This window comes from Fringilla coelebs (genome assembly GCF_963513975.1).
Source record: "Fringilla coelebs genome assembly, chromosome: 6".
Classification (NCBI taxonomy): Eukaryota; Metazoa; Chordata; class Aves; order Passeriformes; family Fringillidae; genus Fringilla; species Fringilla coelebs.
Window position 1 is genome coordinate 4755206 of NC_140034.1, and position 27222 is coordinate 4782427.

The 27222-nt window shown below is 46.1% G+C and overlaps 1 protein-coding gene across 1 annotated transcript; it reads left to right on the top strand.

Moving 5' to 3' along the window:
- The first annotated feature begins 14618 nt into the window (after positions 1-14618).
- On the top strand, positions 14619-25707 carry ACTR10 (actin related protein 10). The gene is made up of 13 exons (XM_084207872.1): positions 14619-14745; positions 16248-16320; positions 16897-16979; positions 17897-18005; positions 19750-19857; positions 20048-20115; positions 20411-20490; positions 21458-21493; positions 22757-22836; positions 22930-23003; positions 23822-23903; positions 24522-24723; positions 25237-25707. The coding sequence occupies exons 1-13, from the start codon at positions 14669-14671 to the stop codon at positions 25416-25418; spliced, it is 1254 nt and encodes a 417-aa protein (XP_084063998.1). The 5' UTR covers positions 14619-14668; the 3' UTR covers positions 25419-25707.
- The last annotated feature ends 1515 nt before the right edge of the window (positions 25708-27222 follow it).

Here is a 27222-nt window from a genome sequence, read left to right on the forward strand (position 1 = left end):
AGCTGCACTTGAAAAAGCACTTCTCTTGCAGTCATATAGATTATACATATGTATATACACATCTGTACAGATATTTTGTAGCTTTCTAGCGCTAGGCTCTCAAAGAGCCCACGATATTCAGGACGTGGTTAGCAGAAGAACCAAAATGCTCATCTCCTCCCAACAAACTTACTGCATATTTACTAGAACCTTTCCTCCTTCTGGGGGTAGATAACAGGGACACTCAATACCAGCCTGATAAAAGAGTTCCTGGGGTCCTTCAGGGCAGCTTCATATTGTTTCTGCCAATCTGAAAAGCCCTGCTGGTCATAATCCTACATTTCTATAGGGCAAAACCCATATTGGAGAGTTATTTGCTCAGGAAATCCACAACAGGCAGATGCAAGCTAACCTAGACCTTCACACTCAGTGAAAGCAGCAGATAGTGGCCCAGAGCTTGCTGCAGGATAATGGCACAGGTTCACACTTCAAAGAAGATTAGTCAGGGCTTAAGATCTACTTAGCTTTAGGAAGAGGCTGGATTAGAGAGTGTATGAACAGCAGCGACCTGGCTATCTCCTTAAGCAGAGTTTGACACCTTGCTGAAGCACTTCCACTGAATGCAGAAGCTGCAGGTACCTGGCTGCAGAGCAGGCTGCTCCTCAAGCTGCACCCAGTTACATTTATCTTCCCATCTGGTTATTTTTATAGCCAGCCTGCTCTCCAGCCCCAGCCAGGGTGGAACACCCTGCCCTGACCAAGCACCTCCTCTGTAGTAAGGCTGAGCTTTCCTGTGAGCAGCTTGAAGGTAGTAACTCAATATTTCATACCACAGGAACTCCTTGTCCCCGGATTTCACCTGGCATCCTCAGAGCTGAAGCCCTGGAGGCAGCTGCCAAGCACTGGCCAAGCTCTCAGTGGAAAACTAATCCTTGCTTCCAATAGGAAGCACACACTGAGGGCAAGAGATGGTGCCAGCTACTTCCCCTGCACTCAATAACAACAAATCCCAGGAGATGCAGTTCCTCCAGCCGCAAAGGCAGAGCAACTGCAGGCAGCCAGGGAGCTTTATCTTCAGCATGGAAAATAATAACTTTTAACACCTGGGAGGCTGGAAAAAAACACACAAAGAGCTGCTAGGCTGAAAACAGGCCAAAACTGGACATCTCCAGGAGCTACCCACAAGAATAAGAACCATCTACCACAGTGGGGAAGTCAGGAAGCTGAAGGACAATAAATATAAATTGGTCACCAGCTGAGGCAGTCTCAGACTCAGTTGGATCTTTCTAAGCCAGGCTGCTTGCCTGCTCCATACAATTAGCAGTTGCAGTAGTTATTAAACCATTAACCCCTCTGAATTCTGGAGACTTCTTTGAGATCAGCTCTTGGGAGGCCCAACAAAAGCCAGCTCAGAAGGAGCCCCAGCCTGTTATGGTCACTCCAGCAGAGCAGGCTTGCAGGGGAGCAGCACAGAGCAGAGCAGATGTCTCTCCTTCAATAGCTGCTCCTTGCATGGACCAGTGGTTTGTGGAGACATGCTGCAAAGGATTAAGCTCCCCCTCTGTCCCAGCTGCGTGCACTTACTCCCTCCGAGAGCTTTTAAAGAGCTTCACCCAGCCAGCTTACTTAGAGAAAACAACCCCCTTCCCGCCTCCCCCCACCCCCCCCCAAAAAAAAAAAGCTGTTATTTTCTGTCTTTGACAAGTTATGGCTATGTTTCTACCCAAATTGTTGAAACAGTACAAAAAAAAAAAAGTACCAAGTTTTAAACTCCCCTGAATTAATAACTCTGCTCTAACAATCCCTCTGACACAGGGAGGACACTCTGCATGCATCATAAAGCAGAGAGCAGGAGACGAACAGGTCAGCCCCAGCCAAATCTGCCTCGCCTTTGAGAAGAGCTCCTCACACCTCCAAGCACAAGCATGGTGCCAGCCTGGGCTGCCTGAACAGTCCTGGGTGTGCTCAGTTCCGAAATTCACTGAGAAAATTCACTGAGAATTCGTAAGAGACCCGGACAAGAAAGTAGCAAATCTTTTAATGTGAAGATTTAGCCAAAACATACAAGTCAAACAACTGCCAGCCGTCAAGTGCTCTGTTACAGGGTGCTAATGTATGCCATCCAAGCCTCATTACTTGTGCTGAATACAAAAGGCAGCAGATAATACACTGCAGAGCTCCAACTCCTACTTTTGTGCAGAAGCCGAGAAAAATGCCATCGTCTCATCTCGCTTTAGGTCCCTGCCCAGTTCAACGGAGTGAACTGGGGGGCTGACGCCCTTCCAGCACACACTTCAGGTAAGCAGAACCTCGACCAGTTCGACCACCTCCAACAGCCCAGTGAAATCCCAGCAGTGACACAACTCTATGCCAGCCACCGACTCAAAGTCAGGTGAGAAAAATTATGTCGAGACAAGCACACAGCAGAGAGGCACATCTACACCTACCCTTGAGGATGCATCCTTAAAAGCAAACAAATAAGAAATTAATATTCTGTATGGCCAGCTTCCCACCAGTCCCAGTGAGGCACCTTAATACATAATACATCACCTCCGCTTCCAGCCTCGGCATTCCAGCTGGAGTTCTTTGAGGAGCCAGAGACATGACATGTTTTAGGCATTATTCCCCCAGCCACCAAGCGATCACTTGCTTTGTTCGGAACGGCACACGGACCACCTATGGAAATCCCTACTTGGATTTGCCAGGAAAAGCTGCATAGTTCCCCGTGGCTTCTGACCCGTGCCAGGTCCCCGGCACCACAAAAGTCTAAGGTCTAGCGAATTCCTGAGGGATTAAGACAGGGAGGAGGGGGCGTTGAAGAATGAGGCCAAAGGGTGCAGCAGTTTCCAAGCAGCAGAAGGACAGAAACGCCGCTCCCCAGCCAGCCTGGGAGCACAGGGACAGCGCTCGGATTCCAATCGGCAAGAAACGCTCCACAATTTCAGCGCCTCACCTAACGCTGACAGAAACACCGCACAGGAGAGCTGGAGGATCGTGAGTCCGTGCAGGTGAAGGTTTAAGAGCAGATTAAATGCACCTTGTCCGGCCCTTCTGGCTAAGGGTCCAGAGAAGGGAATTAGGGCTGGCTCAAGGCTTGATTACAGCCAGCACGCCTGCTTGCCGCGCACAGCTCCGTCTCCCCGTCCTCCTTAGTCATATTTACAGGTGACTTTACACCCCACAACTGCATTCTTTCCCCACCGGGCAGGGGATCAAGTGCGAACACCCGCCCGGGGATTCTTCCTGCCCAGGCCCGCAGCAGGACAGAGGGACAGCTGCGGTCACCCCCAAACCACCCCCGCGACAAACACACACCCGCCCCCAAACCAAAGACTTCCCGAGGACGCCCACCGGGACCCCCATCCCGGCAGGACGGCACCGCCCGCTCGCCCCGCTGCCCCTTCCCCATCCCCCGGGGCTGCAGGGACCGGCCGCTCGCCGGGAACAAAGAGCCGCGCCGAGGATGCGCTGCCCCGCGGGCAGCCGAGCATCGTCGGAAAAAGCCACAAATCGATTCAAAACGCGTAACCCCGGGGCGACCGTGGCTCGGGGGGTGCGATGCCGGCTGTGTGCGTGTGTGTCCCGGCCTCACCTGGCTCCCGCCGCCGCCGCCCGGTGCTCGGCGCCGCGCTCCCCCAGCCCCGCGGCCGCACGGGCGGAGCGGAGCGGGCCGCCCACCGGCGGGCGGTGTCGGGGGCCGGCCCGCTCCGCCCGACCGCCGGCCCCCGCCTGCCTCTGGTGGGCTTCGTGCTCCCCGACACCCGCAGCCCCCGGGAGGGGCCGCCCGCAGCCGCGTTTGGCGTTTGCTGCTTCTCCAAAGGGAAGTTTGAGCATCCAAGCGCTCGGTCCCCGCACCCAACTCTTCCTCAGCGCCTGACCCGAGGAGATGCCGCTCTTTGCTTACAAGGAGCTGTAAAAACAAGGCCTAAGGCACCCTTTAGTAGTTTTCCATCTATTACAGATTGTCCTCCAGTGTTTTTAGCTGCAGAGGTCACCTTCCCCTAATACGCCTTTTGCAAAGGAGAACAGCTTCTTAAATAACAACATCTGAATTAGAAGAGCTTTAGTCAATTTCCCTTTTTTGGTGCTTTGTTTTAAGCACCTATTTGGCCAGTACAGAGAAGGGTAACCAACTTTATTGTGCTTTCCTCCTCCCAGCTATTTTTTTCCAATAAAACCCCCATAACCAACAAGAGACAAAAACCTTTAGACCATCAGGTCCTGGCTCACACATCAAATCACTTTGCCAAAGAGCAACTCAGAAGCCCATACCTTGCCTCCAAACCCCAAAGATGAACAAATTCAGCTTCCTCTTGCTGCCCTAACCCCAGTGCTAGGGGCACCATAGGGCCCCTGTTGCACACAGAGGGTTTTATAGTCCCTCTCAGGCAGGGCTGCAGCAGGTGCAAGGAATTTGAGCTGGGCAGGGACAGGTGAGGAGAGACCAGAAATAATGATCTCTCACAGGAGGCAATGACTGGGGTGGGGGGATTTTGTGGGTGTGGAATTGCTAGGAAGGATTAGTGGGAAGGTGTAGGAGAGGTGAGTTAAAATCTTGACTTCCTAATGAACATGCTCTACCACATGAAGGAAATTAGGGAACCTTCCAGTTATGATAAATTACAAAATCAACTTTTTTATTCTGCATGAAGGTCTGCTGTCACAGGTCACTCAGCTCTTTCAATAAACAGCAGAACTGGTGAAAGAAAAGGAGATATTCCTTACCAACAAATTGGTCATTATTTTATTCCGTTCACTGTGCTACTGGTAATAACATTTATGTTAGTGATTTGCTCTCTTTGTGTCTCTAAACACACCCAAAAGTTTTATCTGTTTGATTTTAGGGAAACTGTGTTTTCTACTGGATTCCAACCAAACTGGATCCAACCCAATTCATCTGGTTGTAGCACTGTGCATCCAATATTAAAACTTTCAAAAAACAGATTTGTTGCAAGTTAGGGCATTTTTTTCAGGGAAATATTGCTAACCCCTGCATGAGTTGAAAATAAAGTGTCAAAGTGCCTGTGTCAGCAATAAAGACAGCCAGTGACAAAAGGCATCATAAAGAACTTCAGAGTTAGGCTTGGGGGAGGAAGCGGTCACTTAAACAATGAAGAAAGTCCCTTTTGGCTTTGCCTCTCTGAACTGTAAAATCTAGGGAAATTATTCATTAATCAATATTTTGAGTGCTGTGGCATCTTCATAAATAAAATACAAATGTGTGAAAAGGAAGGATGTTTCCTCTCTCTTCTAGGGGAGATGGCATGTGAGGGAAGGAAGAGGTAAGAGCTGTGCTTTTCATTGGTTTTAAACACCATTAACTCCCAGATTAGGGACTCAAAACTCTTCACATGTTCAACTTCTGTCCTGGCCAATTCATTTTGGCCAAGGGCTCTGGCTGAGAAGAGGGGGTGGCTCAGCCATGCAGGAGGTGCCACCTCCCAAGTTAATGGGGCAGCCGGATTTTCCAGGAGACCAAAATCAATTCTCAAGAGCAGCACTGCACCTTGTGGTGGCTCTGGGATTGATTCCCAAGCTGTTCAGTCATTTGTGTGTGGGGAAAGGGGCAGGAAAACAGGGACCACTCCAGCAGAAATCAGAGCCCAGGGATGAGTCCAGGCATTGGGCTTCAGCAGCTGCACAATTTTCCCCTAAGAGCTGGCCTGGGATTCAGAACAAGGGTTCTTCCAGTGGAAGGTGTCCCTGCCCATGGCAGGGGGTGGGAACGAGATGATTTTTAAGGTTCCTTCCAACACAAACCACTCTGTGATTCTATGACTGTTCTCAGTCCCATTCCTATCTAACCTTTACAATTATTGCGAAAGTTACTTAAAATGTAAAGCGTGTGTAAGGGATGATTTAGTGTTCTCCAAGGATGCAGAGCACTTAATAGACTGGAGAGGTTTTCACTTCCCCCTTGCCATTGACTCCCAACCCAGACTGGCACTGTGTCCTCTCAAGGTTAAATATTTCACTCCTAAGCACTGGAACCAAAATAGCTGGTTATCTGTGGTTTTTTTCCCTGCCTAAAATTGCACATTCCCTGTATGCTGCAAGTTTCTCTTCCCCGCATAACCTGCCAAAATCAGAGGCTTCTGCGTTATCAACAAAAATATCTGCAGACTGTAAGAAAGAGGCATGATGAAAGAGGCAGAAATCAGAAATCATCAGAGAGCACTCTTTTGTTATTCCTTTCTATGGTTTGTTAGTTGGAAATACTGATTTTTAACTCAGATCAGTACGCCATGGAGCATACCTGTAACCAAGCAAAACAGGCCCCACTTCCACAGCAAGTTAAGAAATTCCATTCCTCTCCCCTCTCACTCTTGCTCTGGGTTGAGACATTTCAGTACAATCCTCTATTTGTCTTGTCCTTCAGAACTTCTCACCTGAGATGAAGTCAGAGTCTAAATTTGGATGTAAGCAGGCTCATTCTTCCATGCAGGTAGCGTAGCTGGGAAAGAGTGGGACTCATATCCCATTCCCAGCTCTGCCTTTTTAGAGGATTTTCAAACTGAATTTCACTGCTCTCAGCCTCCACTTCTTCTGTAAAATAACAATACCTAATTTTTGTAAGAGCCTCTTGTAAAATCTGGTATTATTATAGCAGCTGGCTCTGTTGTACAATGTAATGATACATCAGATTTCTTTCACAGGGGATATTCCTGTCACTGCCTTATTGCAGAACCCAAAAAGTACCAACAGCACGTCCTAATTAAGAGACTAGGTCACATAAAAATTTATGTGAAGATATATTTTGCCTGTATAAAATGAACTAAAAAATCATTGTCCTGACAGCAGAATGCTGCACCTTATGCTGCTACTCCTGGCACCTGTGAGGAGATGTATCAGCTCTCCTAAGTATGTCAGGACGTGCCACAGAAAGGTAAAGGCAATTTTAAAATAGTTGCCGTTAATTTTGCTGCTGAATGACTTTCCCAAATTGAATATTGGGGACATCCAGCACACAAATCAGTGCACATCTCCATCACAAGACTCACCTTTACACCAGCTGGTAGCATCTGCTTTAAGGGCACCCTCTCTTCCTACTATCAGCAATCACTGGAATGGAGTAGCCATGAGTAATTCAGGGAGAGTGAGAACAGCATCCCCTGCCACAGAGAGGGAAGTTTGTTTAAAACAACTCCACTTTTAAAAAGTTTGTGGCCAATGAATTATTTTGAATGTAACCATGTTATGGATGAACAGATTTCTTCTTCCTCCATCTGCAAGCCTGATAAATGTCAACTGCAATTGAAACTCAGTCCGGAGAATCTACTTGGATTCCTTTCTTCCATGCATCTCACAGCTGGCACTAACAGGAAAGGTGGGCAAGGCCAAGTGGTGCCAGTGCAGCCCCACTGCTGGCTGGGATTTACAGTAATCAATCCTACAAGGAGGCACGGGATCCAGCTTCTGCTTCCCAGCCCTCGTGTTCCTGAAGTGCTCACAGAGCAGGAAAACCATAAGAACTTATTTTTGTCACCAAAGTCAGCAGATGTGACTTGGAGAGCACACAGAGCCCAGATCTGCTGAGTAGGAAATGCCATTTTTACACACTCACTCTTCAGAGTAGAACCAGGCTCCTGCTGACTGGCCCAAGGTCGCTGGAATCCGTTGCAGTTGCTCTGGGAATGCAGCCCAGGAGGACCCGTGCTCACATCCATAATGGAATCACAGCACAGCCCTTGCTCTTCTTCATATCCTTCAACAAAATCGATGTTGTAATGCCAAGGTGCATCACACATTACAATTTCCCCAGAGATAAAGTGCTGAGGAAGCCCTCCACGTGCATATTGGAGTCTCAGCTAAAACATGAACCATCTGTCAGTTCCCTTGGATATTTCCCCCCCCATCCTACAAACTGCACTACAAAATTAGGCTGACAATAAAAAAAGGCACTGGACCCACCACCCCAAAGCAGGCTGACCCTAAGCCCTGCTCTGACATTAAACCCTCAGCTTCACAGATTCACAAAAACAGAGAATCAAACACAGATCTCCAAGATCATTGAGTCCAGCCTCCATCATCTGAATCACGTGGTTGTTCACATGCATAAATAAATATGGTTGTTCACACACATAATATACCCAGAGGGACTTCTTTAGAAACTGCAGCTTTCTTTTGCTTTTCAAAACTTGAGGTTAAACTGAACCCCCAAATCCACAGGTTTTAAAGAAGCGAAGTGTCAGTACTGCCAGTCCATCCCTCCCTGTAGAGCATGTTCTAAAAGAGCAAAGAGGGGCTGAAAGCTCCCACCACAGAGGCTTTTGGGGTCTTTCCTATGGATAACATATGAAATTGGGATGCCACTGTGTTTTAGAACGAAACAGCAATGCGCCAGAAACTACCAGTGGTTTCATTTTTCACCTTGAGGATGGTTAAGAGCAGAGAAATACACATTTTGTTTTGGAAACATTGAAATTAATTGAGCCAAAATCCTGCAGCAGGAACCAGATTCAGCTGTTAGCATAACCCCAGGCAGGAGGCTTTCATCCTTTTTCTCCCTTCAGAGAGCTGATAGGGGGATCCCCTTGAACCCCTGAGCTGGGAAGGGGTGGGAAGCACTCTGTGGTCTCCAGAAGGTCTAAAGCTGGCCCTAAGTATGCAATTCCCTGATTCTGTGAGGAGGGAATGGGTCTGTGCCTCAGTTAGCCTGTAGAGATTAGGGAGACCTAAAAGCAAGTACACAGACTAAGCCAGCCAATGCAGGGACACAAAGGAGTGCTTATTTTATGACCAATTAAAAATAATAATGCTCTGCTGTCGAGATCTGCCTGGGTCCAGCTGAAATCCGAGTCCCTGCAGGGGTCTGGGCAGGCATTTTGGCTTTCAGGGAGCAGAGTATTAGCTGGGCGTGCTGCTCCGTGCCGGAGCCACGCAGTGTTTGTGCTGCAGGACACATTCCTTTATGTTTGCAATGTTCCCAAGCGCTCCGCGGGGATTAATTCAGCTGAGAGCTGCCTGTTTCGGGGCGAGCACAGAAAAGTGATTTTCTTTATGGGAAATATTCCCTTTTAACCCTCCGGGCGGGTTGCGCAGCTGCCACCTCGAGGCGGCAGCGCGGAGGAGAGCGCAGCGCTGCGCTGTGACAATGCCGAGTCCGCAGGACACCCGAAAGGGGCTTTCTTCTGCCAGCGGCTTGAACACCAACAGAATCCCGAAAAAGGGAGAGGAAAAGGACCGCATTAGGCAAAAGGAACTGTCCTACAAATTTGGTTTTGTTGGAGCGAGTCTAGAGGAGGCCACCGAGATGAGCAGAGTGATGGAGCAGATCTGCTGTGAGGAACGGTTGAGATAATTTGGATTGCTGGGCCAGAAAAGAAAGGATAGGCTCTGGGGTGACCTAATCGTGGCCTTCCACTGCTTCAAGGAGCTGAGAGAAAGTTGGAGAGGGGGTTTTTACAAGGGCATGGAGTGATGGGACAAGGCGGAATGGCTTCAGACTGGAAGAGAGTAGGTTTAGGTTGGTTATTAGGAAGATATTCCTGGCCATGAGGGTGGTGAGGCCCTGGCACAGGTTGCCCACAGGAGCTGTGGCTGCCCCTGCATCTCTGGAAGTGTTCCAGGCCAGGCTGGATGGAGCTTGGAGCAACCTGGGATAGTGGAAGGCATCCCTGACCATGGCAGGGAGTGGAACTAAATGAGTTTTAAGCTCCCTTCCAACTCAGACCAGTCTATGATTTTATGATATAAGAGTTTTCACTGATTTCAATGGGCTACTGTTAATTTCTTGTATTTTTATGTCCTTATGCGACCTCTTCCTTGCCTGTCAGAGGTAGCACCGCTCCCAAGAGTTGCATGAACTGGCTGCACTCAGGGAATAATTTCTTATTATGTTATGGAAATCCTGCTTTTCACTCTGCTGGACATTCTGCTTACGAGCTGGCTTAATTGTCCCACTGTCTCCTTAGACTGTGAATAATTATCTCCATTTATATTGTTATCCTGAATGTATTTATAGCCTGATTCTTTTGGGTTAGCATCACCATCTGTTTCCTCAACAGTCACATATTCGGGGGAGAGCGAGTGCTCTTCACATTATGCAAGCAGCTTTCTTGATTAAACCAGCCCGGCGTGGATGGATTTTGTTATGAAACCCTGGCACATCTCTAACTCTCAGGCTCCTATTATCAATAACTCTGAAAAGCCCATCCATTAAATTAAGCCACTTTTAAGCTGCAGCTTGCATTTCAGAACTCGTGTTAACTGTGATTGATTAACGTAATTTAAGAGGAGATTTCCAATGGACTATAAAGACGGTGATGTGATTAGCAGGAAACTCCGATCATTCCTAACCCAGGGATAATATGTTCAGGAGGAAGCCATGGGCTGTGGATTCAACTAGGGCCCCTGATTTTTGCAAAACATTTCTAAGCAGTCATTTTACATAAAACATTATATTTAAAACATAAGCATAGTGCCATAAATATGTAATTATAGCACAGAGAGATATAAATGGGTGAGATCTGGGGATGAAAACAGATCATGCAAACATCACGCTTAGACTTTAGTCATATATTATCTAAATTCCCCCAATTTTTAGACCTAAAGTATTTAAAGAGCAACAGCATTAAGTATAGTATATTATGTCTTTACAGGACCTCTATCACATAGATACTCAGAAGGATTTTACAGAATTTCAGAGGAAGAATATTCACACTCCAGTGAGAGCATGTTCTCACCAGGCAGTGACTGCACAGCTTCCCTGTGCTGTCCTTGAACAGAGAGGGCAGACAGCCCTCCAGGTAGTCACTTATCCCAGAATCATGGAAGACCAGATTGGGAAGGGTCTCAAGGATTATCTGACACAACTTTTCCTGGCAAAATCACAGTTGAAATAAGATGGTCCAGCACCCTGTGCAGTTGAATCCTAAAGTGTCCAATGTTGAGGGATCCAACATTTCCCTGTGGAGATTATTCCAATGGCTGATTGTTATCACTGTGAAAAATTTACCTTGTGTCTGAACAGAATCTCTCCAGGAGCACTTGGGAAATTCTGGGGTTGTTTCCCTGACAGAAAAACCAAATACAGAAAAGTTTCTTGAATATAATTCCCATCTCAGTCAAGTGTAGTTACCACTGTGTGCATGTTCTTGGTGCACTGGAGAATTGCTCAAACATGGCAGAGTTAAGGTTCTGTTGTGGAAATGACATTTGAACATATTTTCATGCCTCGTTGTTTGCATATCCTTTAAAGTTCAGCTACATTTCCATGTTCTAGAAGGCCATAAAATACTAACCATAAAAAATAATTTTAAAAGCCATTAAAAACATAAAACCACATGAAATCATAAGGCAAGTTGAAGTCGGTGTCACAATGTTTAATCACTGCAGGGTTTTGTTTGTTTATTTTTTCATGTGTCAGCATCCTCCACTGCTGCCTTGGCAATGATCCCTCCTCCTCCAGGATTCACTGAGTGTGTGCTGGTCCCATCACTCTTTCTGTGTCTCGTATCACCACTACAGCCTTGTCCTTGCTCCTCAGTTTTCCTCTCCTAGGAGAGGATGGGAAGCTGCTGATGGATTGTTTGGAGAGTGCCTGGGCTCCTATGGAGCTGTGGGATGGTGCCTGAAGGAGAGATAGCAAGGATTTCTGAGGGATTGTGATTTATTATGATCTCCTTGCTTTGAGAGGAGTCTCCCTGAGTTTGGCACTGCAAAGTTCCCTTTCTTCACACCCTTCCTGCATTCCCTCTGCACTGCCTGGATTCCTCATGTGTCCTCCAAGACCCCTTCCAGGATGCCCCATCTGCTTCAGCTCACCCAGTCCACACTTCTCCACACACACCGGGACCTTCTCTTCTCAGTGCTGCCCCTTGACCTTGCTTTGTCACCTTGGTGACTTTAGGGTGGCCAGAAGGGGAGAACACGACAAGGCTGTGACAGGAGCAGCAGAGAAAGCATTTGTGCAGAGCTGCTAGCCCATGGGCTAGTGAGGGGGCTGGCCCAGGCAACACAGCAGATGGTGGCAGTGACAGCTTTCGGCGTCTCACGTCACTCCCCCTCATCACCCAGCTCCCACACACCTCCACCTTCAGGGACTGCAAAAAGGAAGTGTGGATGTGGGACACAGCAAAAAGCACAGCTCCACAAGCTGCTGCAGCAGCTCATAGCTCAGGGTGGTGGGGTTCAGTGACAACAGAGCACAGCAGTGTCGCCTCAGCCTTCCCTGAAATCCTCTGCCTTCATTAGCACCCTTCTCCTCCTCTGCACCAACCCTCAGGCTCTCAGCTGGCCTGGCTGGCAATGAGCAAATGTCTAGACCCAGCTCCCCAGTTAATTGCTTTTTCAGTGCTTGGTTTACTTCCCTGGAGAAGAAATGGGCCTGGTGCTCTTGGCTGAAATAAATACCCAGGACTCATCTTTTGGGGGTCTGAGCAGGGCCACAATCACACTCCTGGACATCACGACTGCCTGAAGAGCAGAAGGTTTTACAGGTGTGGTTATTGTGGGGAAGGGGAGTATTGCCAGGGGAGAGAAGGTGGTTGTTGGGAGTAAGGCAAGCACTACCTTTGGAATCTCTTCCCAAATCTCTGAACCCAAATTTGCATTATAACAACAAAAATCTGTTAGAAATTCCCTATTCCCAGCCAGGGGATCCAGTCATGGAGAGACACATACCACAAACAATATTCATCAGAACACCTTTTGTTGATTAGGTTCTTTGTACTGTGAAAAATGCCTATTTTATGATTGGCTTTTCACAAATATTAAAATGAATATTAGATGTGTTGTGTTAGAAAGTGATGCTGAATTAATTTTCTTAAGTAGTGTGTTAAATACAGTTTTAGGTTATAACATAATGTTAAAATAGAAACTGTGCTATGTAAGATACTTTTTTTATAGAGAGGACTCGCAGTGAGATAGCAGCCACAGGACACCTAAATCTTTCAGAGGAAAAGAATTTATTGCTCAATTATCAGAAGAAATTAACTTCTTCCTGCCTTGCTTAGCCTGGAAGATGCTGGCAGAATTCAGATGAAGAAGTTGACCAGACAGAATCCTGTGTTTGAATGGATTTTATGCATCATGTATGATATATATGAGTATACAACAGGTTATTGCTTTTAAGGGTTAATGCTCTGTTAACGGGTGTCCTTTTTCTGGCTTATTTTGCCCAGAAAAGGTGCCCGGACGTCCATAACTCTTTATTTTTATTTTCTCTCATATTGTCCTAATCCTAATTGTCCAAATTTTTACTACTCTAATTATATTGCTATTTTTACAACCATTTAATTACTATTAAACTTAAAAAATTTTAAAAACAAGCGATTGGCGTTTTTCACACTACTAAGCACAGCCGATCATCTGCCTCTCTGATCACCTGTCTCAGGCCACCCAGTCTTGAAAGCATGGATTCCTAGAAGGTCCTGAGCTGAAAGGGATCCGCAAGGACCACTGTGTCCAACCCCTGGCCCTGCACAAGTTGTTACCACCATGGGGTTTATCATTTCTATCCTCACTGTATTTTGAGCTCCCATCTTCACTCCCAACCTCCACACTCCTGGAGCAGCAGAGCAATGCGGCTTTTTTAGTCCCTGAGTTGTTTTATTTCTGCTCAAGAGGGAGGATGCTGTACCCTGAGGGTACTGTGCGTTTAACCTCATAGAAATGGCTTTTTGCACTAAACGTGGCTGTTTCTGTGTCAGCCGTGGCATGGCAGCAGGAGCAGGGCAGTGCCCGTCCCTCTGTGCTGGCACTGCTGGGACACCTCCAGCCCTGGGGCAGTTTTGGGACACTCACAGAAGGACTTTGAGGGGCTGGAGCGTGTCCAGGACAGGGAACGGAGCTGGGGAAGGGTTTGGGGCGCCAGGAGAGGCTGAGGGAGCTGGGAAGGGGCTGAGCCTGGAGCAAAGGAGGCTCAGGGGGCCCTGGTGGCTCTGCACAGCTCCTGCCAGGAGGGGACAGCCGGGGGGTCGGGCTGTGCCCCAGGGAACAGGGACAGGACAAGGGGAAATGGCCTCAAGCTGTGCCATGGGCAATTTAGGTTGACAAATTGGGAAAAATTTCTTCACAGAAAGGGCTGTGCAGTCCCCTTGTCCTGTCCCTAGGGAACAGGCACAGGACAAGGGGAAATGGCCTCAAGCTGTGCCATGGGCAGTTTAGGTTGAAAAATTGGGAAAAATTTCTTCACAGAAAGGGCTGTGCAGGCTGCCCAGGGAATTGATGGAGTCCCTATCCCTGGACGAATTTAAAAGCGAGGTGGCACTTGGGGACATAGTTTAATGGTGCAATGGATGGACTCGATAACCTTGGGGGGTTTTTCCAGCCTAAATGATTCTGTGATTTTCACAACTTCGCTCGAGCCGGAGCAGCCCCGGCTCCGCTTCCTCCGCCGCCCTCACGCAGGGCCCGCCCCTGCGGCCCTCATGGCCGCGCCGCGCGGCTCCCCAGGCTGCCCAGGCTGCCGCCGGGGCGGAGCTGAGGGGAAGCCGCCCCGCACCGCTCCCGCTGCCGGCACCGCGGCGCTCCCGGCCGCGCTGGAGCCCTGCAGGATGGGGCGGGAGCGGCGGTGCTGTCCCAAGTGAGGCGGCGGGGCGGCGGCGGGGCGGACAGGCGCCGCGGGCAGCCCGGCGCGCCGGGGAGCAGGAAGGGCCCGTGTAACGGCGGCTGAGGGAGGCGGAACGGGAGGGAAGCGGGGAAGGGAACGGGTGAAGGAGGAGGGAGAAAGGGAGGCCGCGCCGCGATGCCGCTGTACGAGGGGCTCGGCAGCGGCGGGGAGAAAACCGCGGTGGTGATCGACCTGGGACAGGCCTTCACCAAGTGAGTGCCCCGCACTGAGGTCGGGATTTGGGGGTGCCCGGTCTGGAGAAGGGAAAGGTGCAGGGAGACCTTAAAGCTCTTTCATGTGCTTGAAGGGGTTCCAGAGAGATGGGAATGGATTTTGGACAAGGGGCTGGAGTGACAAGACATGAGGGAATGGCTTCACACTGCCGGAGCACAGGCTTAGATGGGATGTTGGGAAAAAAATCTTTGCTGTGAGGGTGTGAGGCTCTGGCACAGGGTGCTCAGAGGAGCTGTGGCTGCCCCTGGATCCCTGGAAGTGTCCAGGACCAGGCTGGACAGGGCTCGGAACACCCTGGGACAGTGGAAGGTGTCCCTGCTTGTGTCAGGGTTTGCAATGAGGTGTTTATTAAGTCCCCCTTCCCATCCCAGCCATTATTCCAAGAATAATTATGTGAGGTTTTCCCCTTTCTGTGTTGATCTGTGTGGTGTGGAGCTGGTTAAGAACAGCCTACATTTTTAGTCTTGTGTTTTAGATTAATCTAAATAAATCTAAATAATCTAAAACAAGATTTAGCTCGAGTTCTGAAGCAGGAATGCTCACTATTTTTTAGTATTTCGCCTCGTGGGCCAAAAGCTTTGTTACCTGGGAATGGGAGGATTTTACAGAGCCTTCATGAATGGGGACAGGTGATATCCCATGGGTGGCTTTTTGTGGATTCTCATTGACAGCTTTTCCCAAGTTTGTGGTCCTTGTGAGCTTTTATTCCTTGGGCATTGTTTATCTAATTAAACCCTCTTTTGGAAATACCTTTTCCCTGAATAGTGTGTTTTTAAGATCTGTTTGCAGCCTTCATTCTCATAGAAGTAACAGCAGCTGAATTGTATGAGAAAAGTTTGTTCTGTTCCAAATAAGGCTGAAATTAGCTGGAAGTTCAAGGAAAACTGCCTGTTCACACTGGGAGACACATTTTGAGAGAAAAAAAAGACAAATTCTGAATTCAAGAAATTCAAAATTCTGTTTCCAGATTTTTTTTTAAAATGATCCAACATGTAGACAGTTGCCAAATACCAGAGTCAAGTATTAATTGACTTTTTGCATTAAAAGTGCTCCAAGTCCAGCAGGTTTGCAGAAAACTCTAGTTTTCTTCTGAGATTTGTAGTTACTGGGATTGACAGGGGTGAAACAAATATCAGGCACTGAGGCTAAAATAAACTTTGAATTTGTTTGCTTTTAATTGCCTTTCTTCAGTCCATGGTTCTTGTGTGTTTGAGGAAGACCAGGTGGGTTTCTGAAAAGTTTGGTTTGGGGTTGCTGCTGGTTTTATCCTTTTGATGAGAGAGTCAATAAAAAAGATACAAAACCTTTATCTTTTAATCCATCTTGAAATTTATCTCCCAGTGGCTGGATAGAAAATCTGTGTGCAAAACCCCTCTCTGCAGTAACAAAATTCCCTAATTCATTACTCTGTGTTGGTCCCCAGGCCCAGGGGGTCAAGTGGTGGCTTCAAATAATTTAATAAAATTGCATTTTCTTTCAGGTGTGGGTTTGCAGGAGAAACAGGACCAAGATGCATCATCCCCAGTGAAATCAAGAAACCTGATGTCTCAAAGGTGAACTGGTTTTATGCTGTTTGGTGTGTTATGGCATAGAAAGAATTTGCAGATGCTTTTTCTGTCCATCACAAGCCATTTTTCACTGCTTGAGTAAAATACTCTGAAATGTTATTGTATTTTTCATTATTTTAACTGCTGCTATTAAAACCTGTGAGTAGGTGCAGGTAAGTGTGATGCCAGTGCTCAACCCACATGGAGCTTCTGTTTTGGGACATTTATTGAGAAATAATAATTTTATTATAGTAGTAGTAATAATAATAATAAAAATAATTAGAATAATAATTATTTTCATTTAGGAGAGGTTGAAAAACTAATTCTAAGTTGCCTATATGAAAAATTACCATTAATTAACTGTGGAGTTTAGTTTTAGAGTGGGTTTATGTGGTGTTTTAAGGACAAAGAGCAAATCAGGCAGAAGTGTTTATGTATAATGTCAGATTAAATATATATTATGTATGTATCTTATATATATCATATGTGAAAATACATAAATATGTGTGTGTATATATGTATATGTATAGAAATAATCACTGCCCAGCATTGGATCTGACTGTGGATATTTTCTCTTCCCAGCCTGTCAAGGTGGTTCAGTACAACATCAATACAGAGGAGCTGTACTCCTACCTGAAGGAATTTATCCACATGCTGTATTTCAGGTAAGAGACCTTCCAGGCCTTCCCTGAGCACTTCCAGGGCTGTGAGCTGGGATGGGCACTGCCTGCTTAGATAAGAAAACTGAGATAAGGCTTTGCAAGGGCCTGCCTGGCTGTGGTGGTGCTGAGGTCCAGCTTCTCTTACAAAGAGCTCCTGTCCTGCAGCAGCAGTTGTTCTGTAAAAGCAGAAAGTGTTTGATCAATTGCCTCCCAGCTGGGGATTTATAAAGAGCCTGAGAAGGGGAAGGCATTCCCTCAGGAGTTGCATTGATTTTGGTAGGGCTGAAGCTCCTGTCAATGCAGAACTCTCTCCACAGTGGTTTGGAAGGAGGAATCTTTACCTGTGGAATGTTTTTACCTCAGCAATACATCCCTTTATTCTGTTTTTAGTACCCTTAGTGAATAATGAAATTTGACTTGGTATTTTCTCTTTGCTTCCAATCCATATTTTTACACAATGAAAGCCATCACAGGGAAACCAGGATTTAATTTCTGTTTAATTTCTGTTTAATTTCTGCCTCAGATCTGCTGTGGGCTGGGTTGTTTTCTTCTCCTGTCCTGGACCACCACTTTGCAATTGAAATCAGGACAATTTCATCCACTTCTGCTGAAATCAGAGCATCTGAACATCAGAGTATCATCATTGTTATGTGCTTTATGACACTGGACAAGCCATTGATGACTTATTTTTGTATCACTTTATATTGATTTAGGAATGTATAATGAATTCCTTGATTTTCTTTTAGGAAAGCATTGAGGTTTTTAGATTTGTGAAAATCTTTGGGGTCTGCTGTAGCAAATGCTATCTAAATGCAAATCTTTATGATTTTTGAGGAAAATGGAATATGACTGTAGGATAGATCTCAAAATACCTGCTTAACCTTCCCAGTTTTATTTTGCACATCTTTGTCTTTTCTTAGGCATCTGCTGGTGAATCCCAGGGACCGGCGTGTTGTGATCATAGAGTCAGTCCTGTGCCCCTCACACTTCAGGGACACCCTCACCAGGGTCCTTTTCAAGCATTTTGAGGTGGGTGTTTGACAGAAATGTGGACATTTGCTCCACTTGCCAGGAGGAATTTTGCTTACAGTCAGTACCAGATGTGGGGAATAAAAATGGAAATAGTGGCAAAAGAGTGAGAGGCATAAAGAAGAAAAATCAGATGATGGTGTGAGGAAGTAGGGCATGGAAGTTGGATTAAAGATCAAATTGTTCCATTCTGACTCTTCATGAGGCCACAAAGCAGCAGCAATTAACAAGGCTCTGCAAGGTTTCCCTGGCTTGTAGATAATACAGCTCACAGTGCACTGTCCCAGACAGATCCAATAATCCCCACTGAGCCCTGCCTGGAGCCAGGATTTATATTTAAACACTTCTTAGTGCCCTGTCAGCAAGTCTCCTGATTTCTGCCACAGTCAATATCTGCCTAGCACATGGCTGAGCTCATTTAGAGAGGAACTTACCTGAAATCAAATACCTGCTCTGCCTAATCAGTCTTTTTGAAGAAAAGTTGTGGGGGAAAAAAATCCCCTGTGGCTACCCCATCCCTGGAAGTGTCCAAGGCCAGGCTGGATGGGGCTTGGAGCAACCTGGCATGGTGGAAGGTGTCCCTGCCCTTGGCAGGGGATGGACCTGGATGGTCCTTAAGGTTCCATCCCACCCAACCAGTCAAGGGTTCTGTGAAAAGTCTGAACCTGATTCTTTCTCAGTTGTAACATGAAATGTTTTAGAAGGTGACTCCATGCTTCTTCAGTTCAGACAGAAGAAAGTTTAAGGTTTTTCTAGAAAAAGTAGTGAAACCAGTTTGACTGCAGTACTTCTTCACTGTCCTTCCACAGCACAGTTTACCAACTAAGCTCAAACTTCTGCATAATTCTTTCTTACTATTGGTAAAATTTTCTGATGACTTCACCTTGCTGAAAGATTGGAGTTGGTTTTTTGAGGTTTTTTTTCCTAATCCCTTTTGCAGCAATGAAATGTCTCAGCTAAATACATCCCATCCAAAATGGTTTGTTGAAAATCACTCATGTAGTCAGTCATATTTTGAGGGAGAGACTTTGTAACATGTTAAGAAGCCAGTTAATACTGATGGAAATTTAATTCTCTCTGGTTTCTGTTTTTCTGCTTGGTGCAAAGAGTGGTTTATTAATACAGGGTCAATATTTTACCTTCTGGCTCTGGGTTAAGGGTCAGTGTGTTTCCTGTAAGTGCAGGATTTATTGAAATTTCTTATTTATTTCACACTTCAAAGTGTTCTTTTAATGGAACTGTTGCTTTCTAGAAAACTTGATTTATGGAATTCTGGGAGAAGGAGGTAATTCTCATGTTATTTAACTTGAGTTTCCACATTGTTTTTGTGAGAGTGTGTCAAACTTTTCTGTTTGGCTGCAGCAGTGTTTGCCACAAGGCACACTTTTATGGATTTTCTAGCTCTTTTATTCACATCTTCAAGTTTTTACAGCTTTTGAAGTAACTGTACTCCAGCTTGTTGTGTTTTTTCAATAACAATGAGAAACTGGACCTGTGTTTTAAAGCCAATACTTGCTTCTCCTACAAGCCCATTCTAACATCATTACTGAAGTACCTGGTGTGCACCACAGAGAAGATGGACACAGAATCTGGAATCCTGTTGTATTTGTTCATTAGATTAGTACTGGAATAATTCAAGATACAGTTGTTTGGGTTTTGCTTTTTAAATGCCATTCAGGGAAGCCTTCAGTGCTTTGTTTCTTTTTTCCTCCTTCTGCCAACTTTGCTTTTGGTTTCTGTGTAGGTACCTTCTGTTTTGTTTGCTCCAAGTCACCTGATGTCTCTCCTGACACTGGGGATCAACTCTGCCATGGTGCTGGACTGTGGATATGCAGAAAGCCTGGTGCTGCCTGTATCCTTTCATTTTCAGTGGGCCTGTCATGAAACATGAGAATTTTTTTACTAGAAATTAATTTTGGACAAAAGTAGTTAGAAGGTGGCTGATGCAATGGGTTGTAGAATGGAAAAGGCATTTAGTTCCAGCAGACTGAAAACTAATGAAAACAAATGAAAAAGAGGAGAATTTCCTGATCTTCCTGTAGATCTATGAGGGAATTCCAATCCTGAGTTGCTGGGGTTCCCTTCCCCTGGGAGGAAAGGCCATCCACAAGTAAGTTCATAGCTATCCTTTCCAGGTTACAAATTATTTTTTTATGAAAGTTCCTCTTTGACCATGAGCAAAAATTCCTTTTCTAAATCTTAACCTGCTGTAACATCATCCAATTTTTAGAATTAAAACTGTGCTGCTGTTGCTGATGTGGTAAAAACTTTGGGAATGGGGTGTCCTTAGGTTTATATTTGGAAGGATGTAACTGCAAGGAATGAATCCTGTCCTGGGGGTGTAGTCCAGAGAGCCAGGCTGGGTTCATGGATGTCTCTTCCTACCCTCCTGTGTACTGTTTTAGGGAGCTGGAGTATCAGCTGCTGGAGCAGTGCACGGTGGACACAGGACTGGCCAAAGGACAAAGCCTTCCCTCCGTGATGGGTAAGGACTGGGATGGGGCATCTCTGCTGGGAGCTGCTCTGGGGAAAGGGTGTTAATCCTAAGAGAGAATAAAATGGGTTTAGGATTCTCTGTGTCTGGTGTGGCCTGCCTGCATGAATTCTGTCTTGGCATCCTGGCCTGGATGAGGAGCAGAGTGGCCAGCAGGAGCAGGGAGGTCATTGTTCCCCTGTACTCAGTGCTGCTGAGGCCACGCCTGGAGTGCTGTGCCCAGCTCTGGGCCCTCAGTTTGGGAAGGACATTGGGACAATGGAACATGTCCAGAGAAGGGCAGCAAGGCTGGAGAGGGGCTGGGAACACAAACCCTGTGAGGAATGACCGAGGGAGCTGGGGGTGCTCAGCCTGAAGAAGACTCAGGGCTGGCCTTATCACTCCCTACAACTCCTGAAGGGTGGCTGGGCCCAGCTGGGGCTGGGCTTTTTCTCCAGGCAGCACTGACAGAAACAGAGCACACAGCCTCCAGCTGCATCAAGGGAAATACAGGCTGGATATCAGAAAAAGAAAGGGTGATAAAGTTCTGGAATGCTCTGCCCAGGGAGGTGGTGTAGTCCCCATCCCTGGGTGTGTTTAACAAAGCCTGGATGTGGCTCTGGGTGCCAGGGTTGAGTTGAGCTGTTGGGGCTGGGTTGGACTCGATGATCCTGAAGGTCTCTTCCAACCCAGTGATTCTGTAGTTTCACAAGTATATTATTTTTATGATAAGCCTCTTCTCACAGCAGTTTTGAATAAAGGCTGAGATAAAAGTCCTGTAGTAATTTTTCAGTCTGCTTTGAGCAAAGACAGATTTACTTCTGTTCTTAATATCTTTTCTGCTTTGGAAATCTTTGCAAGCTGCTGCCAGAGTGAAAGTTTAATATATTAATGCAGTTCAAACTTAGAACAAAAGGTTTTTTTTAAGTAGGAAGAGAATTTAAGAATGAAACTAAGTTGGTTTTTTTTTTAATTTCAGGCTCAGTCCCAGAAGACATAGTAGAGGATATAAAAGGTAAATTTGTTTGCTTTGTGAAACTCTAGTGTATGAAATTGTACAGTAGATTGTAATAATAAGTGCGCGATATTTTACATTTAGGAATTTATTTCTCTTCTCTGCTGTATTTATTACTTCTTGGATGAACTTCTGTTGTTCTTTCTCTTTGAAAGCAAAACCAAAACCAGGTTTTGAATTCCTCTTTCACTTTACCTCTGTGTTGTTGAGTTGCAACTTTTAGATATATTTGATAGGGCACAGAAAGAGGATTGCAGTGTTGTGTAGTCTTGTTTATAGATGAACTAGAAAGGCTCAGTTTGTTTTAAAGTCAATTTTTCAAAAAAAAAGCATTTATAAAAGATGTTTTTGTGTGTTCAGGTAGACAAGAGGAGACAAGAACTACATTTACTACACCAGAGAAAAGTAGAGTGTTTCTTTAGGCCGAACTTGGATGAATTCCTATGTGATTGTTACATGTGCAGCAGAAAGAAAAAGTTGTGTTTTCCTAGAAAACAGTAACTAGTATGTATCCCTTGGGTCAAATTAGGAAGAAATCCTTCAGTCAAATGCAAATAAATGCAGCTGGTGCTTTGTGAAATGGAAGTTGCTTTTCTGATTCCTGGACTTGCACACTTTTTCTGATAAGTTGTGTTTTCTCTGCAGTCTTTTGGAACCAGAGACCCCAGGCTAGGGATGAAATTATTGTTGTCTGTGTGTTGAAGGATTGTTTCTTTGTGACAGCAGTTTATGGGGAAGATGCTCACCTGTGCCAAATACAAATAACTAAGTGTGTAATAACAGTAGCAGCTGGGATACAAATGAGGCTGTGCTTTGTCAGTGTTGTATGGAAGCAGAAAACTCTGGAATTCTCAGGGTGTAGAAGAGTTGCAGTAAGGAAAGTGTTGCAAGGTAGGGGCTTGTTTAGGAATGCCTCATTTGAAGCCATGGTGCAAAGCCTGCAGTGAAGGCAGGATACAGCCCCTGGCACCTTGAGGCACCATAAGGAGCATCCCTCTGGCTTTAAATCTTGTGTGGTTTGTGTGAGAAAGGACAGGCAGGATTTCCAACATAATTTTAGTGTCAGCTTCGTTTAACTCGTGATCTAGAGAGCGCCTGAACTCTGCTGGAGTGTAGATACTGCTTCTCTTTGCATTTATTTGAAAATATCCTGGTCCAGCAAGGGCCTGGCGTGTGTGTTCTTCTCTAAATGAAGAGAATGACTGGTTTTGCTGGAGATGAAAGGGCCTCACTCTGCCCCTCTCTTCCTTCCCCTCGGCACAGTCCGCACTTGCTTCGTCAGTGATCTCCAGCGGGGGCTGAAAATCCAGGCAGCCAAGTTCAACATTGATGGCAGTGCTGAGGTGAGTGGAGGATGAAGCTCTTCCTGCTCTTTTGAGGTGGCTGCAGTCTTTTTGGGCTCTAAAATAATAATACAAGCTTGGTTTTGTTTCCAGCGTCCCTCACCGCCTCCAGATGTGGACTATCCATTGGATGGAGAAAAGATTCTCCATGTAGTTGGCCCCATCAGGTGAGAAATGCCATGGCAGAGGATTTGTCATTACAAGGATATATTTCAGCTCTAAAAGCACATAAATTTTCATAAAATTGGATTTTAATGGGACACTTGCACATGCTTTTAATGCCTCTAAAATGAAGGCTGTGTGCTGGGCACAGTGCAAGCCCATCATGGGAGGGGGTGGCTTCTCCAGAGCCCCGAGAGGAGGATGAGAGCAGAGAGGTTGTAGGGATGGGGGAAGAGAAATGAGTATCAAAGCCTGATAATAGGACAGGTTCAGTGGTGTGAACAGGGCATTTGAACCTGGACAAAAGGAGGCTCAGAGGAAACCTCACTCTGCAACTCCTGCCAGGAGGATGCAGCCAGGGGTGGGTTGGGCTCTGCTCCCAGGGAACAAGGGACAGAACAAAGGTGAAGGGCAGGTTTGGATGGGATATTAGGGAGCATGTCTTCACTGAAAGGGTTGTAAAGCACTGGAACAGACTGCCCAGGGAAGTGGTGGAGTCACCATCCCTGGAAGTGTTAAAACACGTGTGGATGTGGCACCTGGGGACGTGGTTTAGTGGTGAGCAAGGTGCTGATGCTGGGTTGGGATTGAGGGCTGAATGTGATGATCTCAAAGGTCTTTTCCAAGGATTCCATGACTGTCCCAAGGAGTCCATGATTGTCCCCTCCCTGCTGGCACTGCTGTGTGCATGGGCTGTGTGACAGGAGTGACAAAGTGCTGGCAGCAGAGGGCTGGAGTTGTCTGCAGCTCTGCTGTGCCTGAGTTCAGCCCAGTGTGGTTCTGCTGCTCATTAACACTCACTCACTTCCTGTCTGTGCCACAGAGACTCCGTGGTGGAAATCCTCTTTGAACAGGATAATGAAGAGACATCTGTTGCCACTTTGATCTTGGATTCACTGGTTCAGGTATTTTTATATTAGAAACAGTTTAGGGAATGCCTCCAGCCTTAGACAACCTGCAGTTAAAAATGACTCAAGACTTTGAGTCCTGCAGGCTCAGGTTTACCTGTGCTAGAAGAAAATTAATTTGGACATCTTTATTGCAGGCAGTATATTAAATTGATTGCAGAATTTTTTTCTTGGCTTATACAAATGCTTCACTTCTTATTATATTTAGGAAAAAATGCATTAGAAAACCACTATAAATGGAAATTTTCATTATGTGGTGGTGTATATATGTTAATTAAAGTTGGCTCCCTGTAGCTATTGATGCCATTTAAATAAGTTTGCAGAGATGCAATTTATTGGAGAGCCATGGACTTGGCTGATATGACAAACATTTCAATTAGCATTCTTTATGAAAACAAATTGTTTAAGAAGTTCTGTGCCTGGAGCCTTCACCTCTGCACCTCCAGACATTTCTGTTGCATTTCTCTTTTTATGTTGGTTATTTACCAGCTAAATATGAGAAAACACCAATTGGAGGGCATAGAAATGGACTGAATTTCTAAGAGACCTCTGGATGGCTTCAAGCTCAGGCAGTTTGATTTATTTGGGGTTTTCTTGTGTCCCTGTGTGCATTAGTGCCCCATAGACACCAGGAAGCAGCTGGCAGAGAACCTGGTGGTGATCGGGGGCACTGCAATGCTGCCGGGCTTCCTGCACAGGCTCATGGCTGAGATCAGACACCTGGTGGAGAAACCCAAGTACAAGGAAGCTCTTGCCACTAAAACCTTCAGGATTCACACTCCCCCTGCCAAATCCAACTGCGTGGCCTGGCTGGGAGGTAAGAATCGGAACAACTGGGAAGTAGGGGTGAAAAAAAAAACCTTCCAAGTGGGATTTGTAGTGAATAAAACCTTTTATTCTTAGGGTTAGCAAACCAGAATAATTTCTCTGCACCAAATTCTGTGATGCTTTTCTTCCTGGTCAGCTGCCGTGGGCTGAATCTTCTCACGGCTGGTGTGAATTTGTGGTGCAGCTTTTTGGGGGTAAAAATTGAACACAATGGGGTTTGGTTGAAGTGCTTCAAATAAAAACTTTGTTGTAAGAAGTGGGTCAAGCAGGCCAGGTTTGCTGTCAGCAGAGAGCAGATGATTCCTTGTTTTCAGTTACTTTCCAGGGATATAAATGGGAGCAGTTTGGGACTAGCTGGGCTACTGAGAAGGAAAACAGCAATATCCATTCATCCCTTTAAATTTAGGGGCAGAGCTAAAATATCCCAGTTGAGATTCTTGATAGGAAGAAGTAGAAGGAGAAATTCTCCATGGAATTAATGCAGATTTTTTTTCTTTGGCAGGAGCAATTTTTGGAGCACTCCAGGACATCCTTGGGAGCCGCTCTGTGTCCAAGGAATATTACAGCCAGACCGGCCGCATCCCCGACTGGTGCTGCCTCAACAACCCCCCTCTGGAAATGATGTTTGATGTTGGAAAAGCACCCCCACCGCTGATGAAAAGAGCTTTTTCCACAGAAAAATAAGCACTTCAATTCCACACAAAGATTCTGCCTCATTTCAATTGCATCCATGTGCTTTGGGGTTTGGTTTTTGTTAATTAATTTGTGTGTAACACTATTAAACATGAACAGTGTGGGTGTTGTCAGGGTGTAGGCACTAACACTATTTAAAACCCTGTCCAGTTATAGTTTACAAACTTAACTCTGGCAGCTCCTCTGCTCTTTTGTCTTGTTTTGGAGAAATTCTGTCCCCTCATGAGCTGTTCCCTACTGAGTTGTTTATTATTTATCTGTATAGTAAATGGCATTGCTGAGAGAATTTGGTTTGAGATATTTTCTTTTAAGCATGTTGATGAGAATGAGCAGCACTAGGGAAACATCTATGGGAATTTTAGTGCCAACTTCTGTATTAAAATGTTCCATCCTTGAGTCACATGTGAAGAAATGGTTTGGGGCTGTTTAGCAAAGGTAGTGGAACATTATTTCCCCTGTTGTAAGAGTTTTAGTAGAGAACTCTTCTGCCTGTAATCCTCTCATCATGCTGAGCTAAAACCTCTCCTTGTGTCTTCTCCAAGAAAGATTTCAGCAGTGTAAGGTTATAAATTATTATAAATTAATCATGAACAGGTTTGAGGTCAAACTTGACTCAGTAGCTATATAGTGCTGGTATCTACTGGTTACTGAGGTGTAAATCCTACCCTGAGGAGCAATTTTTGCCTCAAATTTGGGATGATAAATATAACATTTTTTGGGGTGGTGAAGTCTTGTATTGGCACAAACATGCTTTTTGTGACAGATCTCCCCGTGCTGCCTGCTGCCCACCTGCTGTGTGCCTGAAGCACGACTCTGCAAGTCAAACAGATATTTAAAGAAATCCTCTTCTGGTGAACCCTGGCACAGGGAATGTGCTACAGCACTCCAGTAACTCCTACATAGCTTCTTTGTCAGTGTATTTTACCTTAACAGGTGCTGCTAGTTTTTATAGTTGTGGGGTGAGCTTGGTGTTTCAGGGATCATCTCCTGGTGCTGTTCCAGGCTGGATAAACAGACAGGGTCTCATTGCCAGGCACAGAGAGGCAGGCTCAGGTGTACAGAGCATGCAGCCTGAGCTTGTGCTGTTTATTTTCAGTCACAGTCTGGGTAATTTGGGGTGCAGGTTTTGTTTTACCTCAGTAAGAACTGAGCCAGAGCTTCCTGAGAGGGGAGTTTGCCATCAGCATGAGTCCCATGGAGCTGGGAGCTCCTTCCCTTCTCAGTGCGAAGGAGTCAGGAGCTGGAACTCCTACAGAGCCTGTGGTGCTCGTGGTGCAATGATGTCATTTTCCTGAACTGCAGCAGACTGCAGCTGAGGAAATTCAGGATATTCTTAGCCCTTCCTTTTCAGGGTATTTCTGTGCTGCTCTGCACACGTACCCTGGGACCTCTCCCTGCGTGTTCTGCCACCTCATCCTCCTGCCCACTCAGATCTCCTCCTGTGGGGCTCCTGCATCACGGAACAGCCTCGGCTGTTTGTGTTTCACGTGGCAGGGACAGAATTCCTGACTCCCATTTACTGCTGGGTTGAGTGCAGAGTCCCAGGACCTGCTAAGGCAGGTTTTTATTTCATTGAAGGAGTGACAATGACTCTTGATGACACGCTCTGGAAGGCCCTCAGAGATCAACCCCTAAATGTGTAATGGTGTAGAAATAGCTGGGTTTTCACCCTGGCTTGTAGTTCTGTCCCTGGCACAGCTGTGGGATCTGTGGATCCTCCCAGCAGACAAACTGACTGTGTCTGCCTGGTTAGGCAGGAAGGACAGGGACAGACACAAACCCCTGCAGTAGCTAA